The 7,432-nt window shown below is 32.0% G+C and overlaps 1 protein-coding gene across 1 annotated transcript in view; it reads right to left on the reverse strand.

The window, feature by feature from the left end:
• Positions 1 to 1,169: 1,169 nt before the first annotated feature.
• LOC106465924 (intracellular hyaluronan-binding protein 4-like) overlaps positions 1,170 to 7,432 on the reverse strand; it is a 20,468-nt gene continuing 14,205 nt past the window's right edge. Inside the window, exon 4 of the mRNA XM_022393887.1 lies at positions 1,170 to 2,489. Coding sequence (XP_022249595.1) covers positions 2,217 to 2,489 — 273 coding nt within the window. The 3' untranslated portion in view covers positions 1,170 to 2,216. The remainder of the gene's footprint in view (positions 2,490 to 7,432) is intronic.

The following is a 7,432-nucleotide window of genomic DNA, read 5'->3' on the forward strand; positions in this document are numbered from 1 at the left end:
TCATAATTTCAGTAATTTCATGTAACATTAATTATATAATTTGGGCTCATAGATAATAATATTAATTATCCAGCTTTTATTAGTATTACTGATAAGTGTGACAGCTAACTGTACATGTGACTATTAGTAAATGACATGTAAACTCTTGACCTTGCTGTAGTCATCTGTTTAAGTGCCAAGTTTGCATTTCTGATAATTACATTTAGAACACCCACTTCACACTAGTATTATTACAAAATGTGCATCAGTAAATAACTGATTTAATGATCACTCAGTTTTCACTCCAAAAAAAAAGGAAAGTCTTTTTGTGCAAAATATGTTATTGTAACGGCTTAGAAATGTTTTTGACATATCACTAATTACTATGAAAATGTGATCCATTTCAAACCAGGAATTTAAAAACTAATGTCTATTTTGTAAGCCAAGATGTGTAGAGACTTCTATAACTGTCACATACAATAACATGTACAAAATGCTGTTGACATGTTGAGTTGTAAAGATAATTAATAAAATGTCAAGATACTTATTATTTCTTACTGACCTACAAGACTAACTTGGTCTTGACTGAGAGGGATATATTTGTATGTAATAAGAAACACTGGTATCACTTTCACTGTTTTGAAGTTAACATTTTCCTGTATAACATATAGGACTAGAAATAAATTACCACATAGATTGACAGTCCATCAATTCTTTAAGACCATTACACACAACTTCAACTTAATGTGATCACCAATACCTTCGTCATCTTCATTACATTTCTTTTAAATTTTGGAATAGTTTGTTGTGTTTGTTTTTGAATTTCGCGCAAAGCTACACGAGGGCTATCTGCGCTAGCCGTTCCTAATTTAGCAGTGCAAGACTAGAGGGAAGGCAGCTAGTCATCACCACCAACTCTTGGGCTACTCTTTTACCAACAAATAGTGGGATTAACTGTCACATTATAACGCCCCCACGGCTGAAAGGGCGAACATGTTTGGTGTGACGGGGATTCGAACCCGCGACCCTCAGATTGCGAGTCGAGTGCCTTAACCACCTGGCCATGCCGGGCCTTTGGAATAGTAGTTTTGCAAGTTTGTAGGTTCTGATACATCTTGGAGAAAAAAAAAGTTTACTTATGTGATTGTAATCCATTTTTAATGTGTAACAAATTGAAATAAAACTAATAATTGTTGTACAATCACACCTTCAGTTTTATTTAGAAATTGAAAGATACATTTTACACAATTTTAAACTGATGTTAATGTTAGTCACTTAACAATTACTAATTGTGCAAGAATTTCATTGTAATTTTCTAACTAAATGAAAAAAGCAAAATAGTACTTAGTGTACAAATGTGCAAAGTTGAGAAAATAGAATGCACTTACAAAAAACAACAACAAAAAACACCTAGATCTGGACCAGTTTATCAACAGAAAATCTTCAAATCCTACCAGGAAGTTTACAATTGTAACTATTAACTGAAACTTTAGCATTAAAGATAGTTACCTTTCAAATTATGCATTTAACTTGTTCAATTGGTACTTTTTGTTTGTTTTTGGGTACAGAGTTTCCTTAACTATTTAAATAGTTTAAAACTTACATAACTGTTCACTCTTGTCACGTTTTACTGGGTTTAACGAGTTTCATTACCCACTCTTTACGTGTTTTTACTTTTAATGATTCAACCAACAAGTGATATTACGAGTAATGATCTGTATTAATTAAATAATACCTATTATTACTGTTATTTAACACAAAGAATTAGAATTTAGTAAGTAACCATTTGAAACTCACAACCAAACAATATACAGTTAGCCACAGGTTTTTTTTTAAAAAAAAGTCTGCCCATAAATGAGCACCAACAAAAACAAATTCTGAGAACTTTTTCTTTTATTAATGGGTTCAGGGGTTTACAGGCCTAATAATCACCTAGTATGTCAGCTATTGAAGCTGACTGAAGGTAAAATTTAAGGCATTAGGAAACTTGATTTCACAATATTAACAACAGACTGCATGTTTGTTTAATATAACAAAAAAAGGTCCTAAACATAACAGTAGCACAATTCCTCTGTTTTCCATACATCCTGACTCGAATGCTTCCCACTATTTTAATCTACGCAAAAGGCCAAAGTCCGACAATGAAATAGGAAGCGTATTCACCCACACTTTTGACCTTCTGATGAAACAATAGACCAATAATGCTCAGAAAAATGGAGTTCTGAAACTGCAAAAGTTCAAGCTGCAGCAAGGGAGGGAAAAGCCTCCAAATCATCCACCTTGGGGGCAGCTGGTCGGGATGATTTGGGAGCCTTGTAGTTCCCACGTCCACCACCTCCACCAACCACTCCACGCCCACCTCCTCCACCAACCCCTCCACGTCCACCTCTTATACCACTTCCACGCATACCTCCTCGTCCACGTCCTCGACCCCTGCGGGAGTCACTGAAGTTTATTTCAATGTCAACAACATGCTTCTGGCGTCCCCGACGTGAAAATTCATCATCATCCTTTTGAAAACAAATAAAAAGCACAAAAACACATCAATATCAAAGGTACTTAAAATTACTATACCTTTTAAAGAATTAAGTCTTTTTAAGAAAGTTTTTCAGCCTAAAACACATGATGCAACTGAAAATCAAGCAAATTAAAACATGCCACAAAGTAGTTTAAAATCCCAAGGAAAATTATATATAATATTTCATGTACACACATGAAGAAAGGAATCGTATAGACAAGTTCTATTTAAAATCAAAAACCTTTTGTTGCATGTGTGAATATAAATACATACAGGAGAAATACTATACTCATGTAAGAACACAGTTTGATACTGCAAGGAACGAGTTCTGTGGTTCATTCCCTTTTTTGCAACATAAAAATCAAGGATTCTCAGGAATAAAGAATGGGTAACAGTAACAGTTTAAAGGATTTATTACAGACAAAGATGCATCTTTTATGCTGTAAAGAAGTTTCAACGCTCTACATTATATTTTAGTCAGTTTTTTTTGCCTTCCATGTGACCACTCAAAGCCGATTCTCGTACTGCACACAAGTATGTGGAATTTCTTGCAGTGCTACTATCCTTCAGCCATGACTTGTACTGTTCTTTATACAGCTAATTAACATTTTCAGTACACTTTCTTGACATGGTGTTCAACTACTGTGTCAATACTAACCAAAACACCGAAAAGCAGAGAAACTGAAACAGAATGGACAGTAAGAACCATTTTTACATGAAACACCAAAATCAGTGCAATTGTATCTGTTCTTGATAATGTAGTTATTTCTGTGAAAGAACGTTCTAGGCAGTGTGCTGACATTATGAACAGTTTTATGTAGACTACTACTACCTTCTTTCTTAATTTTGGAGACAATATTTCAGACTCTTCGCTGATTTTTTCACCAGGTGTCAGCATGGTATCTTCCAAATTAGACTGCAGTTACTACTCAAACTCTGCATTATATACTATATACTTTATGTACTTATTAATGCTTTAATTACACAAAAATGTACACCATACAAGTAGCAACACAATATCATACGCTCACTCTTAACAACAACAGTCATATTAATACCCGACGTACATTTTTCTTCATTTTCCTCGTTCATTCCAACAAATAATATCCACGGGTGTAACTAGTAAGTAACCAATATTAAATTTTAAAATATAACTTTGAATTCAGCAGCAAGATTTGTTACTGTTACACTACATGTATTATAAATTTGTCCACCACCAAAATCAAGTTTCCATCTAATACTTCAGATACAAGTTTCACTTTTTATTGTCTCGTTTCTTTCTTTGCTATCTTCCAGTTGCAGCTCTCAAGTTTATTTACAGTCATGCTGAAATGTATGTCATAAAAAGTGCCAATTTTGATGGCAATTGGGTAATCTAGTTTGAATCCATTACTCTCATGTCCATAACAAGTTATTTTTTTCTTTTTCAACATTAGTTTATCTAGGTGTTTCTATGAATTCTTGGTGTCATCCTCTAAACATTGAAACCGTCTAGATCTGTATGAGCCTGTTGTAGGTTATACACAAGGTCTTCCCTGGGATATCCTCTTGTTATGATAAACTTCCTTGAGTATGACTTCTCCAGCCAACTTCATAAAAATTTATTACTTATCCATTGATTATTCTTGCTTTATCCTCATCCACTAAATTATTGTGAAACTTTTTTCTTTGTAATGTGGCCACTGTTGTTAATGGATCATTTACCCTATTCCATATTTGACAGTAGTGTCTCCCCTTATAATCTGGAGATTTATGTAGGTAAGAAGTAAAATGGAACCATTAAGATAAAGACCAGAGGCATTCAGATAAAATGATTGATCCTGGAGAAGTAAATGAAAGGTCTGTATTAAAAGAAAAAAAAGACAGTTCAAGGACACACACAGTAACATATCTGCAGATAGTTCTCATACCTGTAGAGAGATTGACCAAGCAGTAAAGGCAACAACTGACAACTGTATAGACAGATAGTCTCAAATTGTAACTTTTCATAGTAACTCTAGATATTCTGATGCAGATCTTTTTCTTTTGAGATACCTTGCTATCAAAAAATAGTCTTAGCCCTATGGATAATGGATAACACGCTAGATCATTTTACCCCTATTGCCCTGAGTATCTTTAACTGCACATGACGCAAGGTTTTAGTTTCTTACATTCAAAATTTTATTAAACTACTTTTTGTTTATGTTATACCAATTAGAATAGCATAAAATCTTAGTTAATAATCCACATTTTAATAGTATACAAGTTTTAAGTTCTTAATTCTACAAGGAAATATTTTAAAAAATCCTGAATATCCACTAGTGTGACCCATTTTCTCTTAGCATGTCATCATCCCTATTTTATCCACCACCCTTTGAAAATGTACAAAATTAAACATAAAATACTCTCTGTAAAATTGTTATTGCTCAAACAAACCATAATTTTTATAACCTTCAATTTTGTTTGGTTACAGAGCTATCAAATAGAAAATCAGACCCCTCCTGCCACATCCTCTCTTTCACAATTCATTGATAGTTCTCTCTCTTAAGTTTCATTATATATTGCCTATAACCAATAGAAATTCAAGGTTTTCATCTATCAAATGGCATAATGTATAACATTGTATTCTGAACAGAATATTGTCAACTTTACTCACATTACAAGATTCATTCCCAAGAGAAAGTTAATGAGTATCTTGGATCAATTTGTAAGTGCTTTTATCACATAGTTAGAAAGCCAGAAAATTTTGAAAGGTAAGTGAATTTCTCTACTTTTTGCATGTTATTCTATATTCTTTGGTGCATTATTTATTTAAATAAAAATTATTAAGTGCATTGTTATCTATAGTATAAGAAATCAGGCTTAACTGTCCTCGACAGTCGAGGGCAAAAATAAAGAAGATTTGGTAAGTACTTTATTTCTTGTTTTTTTTATATGTATTCTTTATTTATTATTATAAAGTAACTGAATTAAAAAAATGCGGTATTTAAGATTATATTAGGTAAAATAAGTAATAATAATAATATAATTAAAATGGTTCATGAGGCACGCACGAGAACAGTTTGTGGATAATGTCATTTGATAGTGTAACATGAGCTGCACGTTCCCCCGAGTGATTTACAACTTATAATGGCAAGGATAGTAGTTAGACATGGTTCATAGGGCAATTAAACAATAAAATTTAATTATAAATAGATGTATACTGTTACAAACTTAGAGCTACTTAGGATAAACCACTGTAGTTTCATGTTACAATTTGAAGTCATTCTAGAAAGAAAATAAGGGGTAATTTAGGTTTATTTCAATGTTTTTTTTTGGTGGTTACAAGGTTGGTTGAATTGACTGATCCTGTTTTGAGATAGGGTAGAGAAAATAACAGATAAATTATAAAGTTTTACCAAAAAAACAAAAAAGAAACGTCTGAAATGCATTTAGGAGGTTTTGAGGATTACACAAAGGAAATTGGAGATTTTTGAGATGAGTATTTTTAATTTTAAGATGAAAGTTACTTTGCACACCGACTATTCAAAACAAATACTCAACATATTAAGTAACCCTTCCATTATGGGCTGGGTGAATTCCACCCATCTTGTAACCAGGAATGTATGTATGAGAGTAATTGTACTATAATTTTTGAAAATGTACTCAATTCTTTACAAAATGTTGCAGATTGTAAACATTACAAGGATTTCATACACAAAATATCTAGTTTTTTAATTATGTTTAAGATTTTTTTTATTAAAGATTTGTTTGTGAATTTTTTCTTTCATAATGTTGACTATCCACATACAAAGTAATTTTGATTTCAAGGTTTATTATTTTTCTTTCATTATCTTACCAAACAACATTCTATTTTTATGATTTTAGTTACTTTTATAATAATAAACAGTTAAAACAAATGAAAAATACAAACCTTGTAATTAAATATCGTACTGAAAAGAACAAAGTACTATTCATTTTGTTACTTCTAATTTCTAACTCATCTACTAGCAATAAAATACCTACAGAAAATAAGTGTGAAAAAGTGAGAGCGTAAACTTTGATCATAAGTACTTTGAAATTTTGTAATCACTACTAACAATACTGTACATTTTATTTTGTAACCTTTATTTCCGTTATACTTTGATTACTTACCTACAACCTGGAGAAACAAGTATAATGTTACTGTATAAAAAATAACAAATAAGATATAAAGCTTTACAGAAAATAAAAATGTTTTTACTTCTAATTTCTAACTCATCTACTAGCAATAAAATAACTACAGCTGCTAACAGTAGAATAACAGTAGGAAATAGGAGTAAAAAGATTAGAAAAAACTCTCAGGAGATTTACTTGGAACTTTACTGTCCGTACTGAAAAGAACAGAGTACTATTCATTTTGAAGACAGTAAAGTTCCAAGTAAATCTCCAGAGAGTTTCTTCTAATCTTTTTACTCCTATTTCCTACTGTTATTCTACTGTTAGCAGCTGAAGTAGAAACTTGTCAAATATAAACCAATGAATCACTGTTTTTGTTTAGGTGTTACCATACTTTTACACCATCAATATTAAATACGTTCATTTTTCCCTCCTTTGAAAACACAGTGGGATAGGATATATCAACTTGTTGACAGTATAATGGTTACAACAACAACTGTCTGAAGTATTATATAATGTTTATGACTTTGTAGAAAGTCTGGGCCGATCCAATACATCAAAAAGCACAGCTATCCTACAGAAACTATTCGGATCGCTGCTCTGAGAACACAGTGGAACAGAATTTGTCAGCTTCTTCACAATACAGTGGTAGCAACAAGAATTGTCAAAAGTTCTTTATAAAAGTGAGAGAAAAAGTTTATGATATGGCTCTGTACAAAGTATAAAGTTATATCATATACAATAAACTTGCTAGTTATCTTACTTGGTGGTTGGGATTTAGTGTTGGTATAAGTGTAAATGCTTACAGACATCCTGTTT

Source organism: Limulus polyphemus, unplaced genomic scaffold, assembly GCF_000517525.1.
Source record: "Limulus polyphemus unplaced genomic scaffold, Limulus_polyphemus-2.1.2 Scaffold2096, whole genome shotgun sequence".
NCBI classification, from domain to species: domain Eukaryota; kingdom Metazoa; phylum Arthropoda; class Merostomata; order Xiphosura; family Limulidae; genus Limulus; species Limulus polyphemus.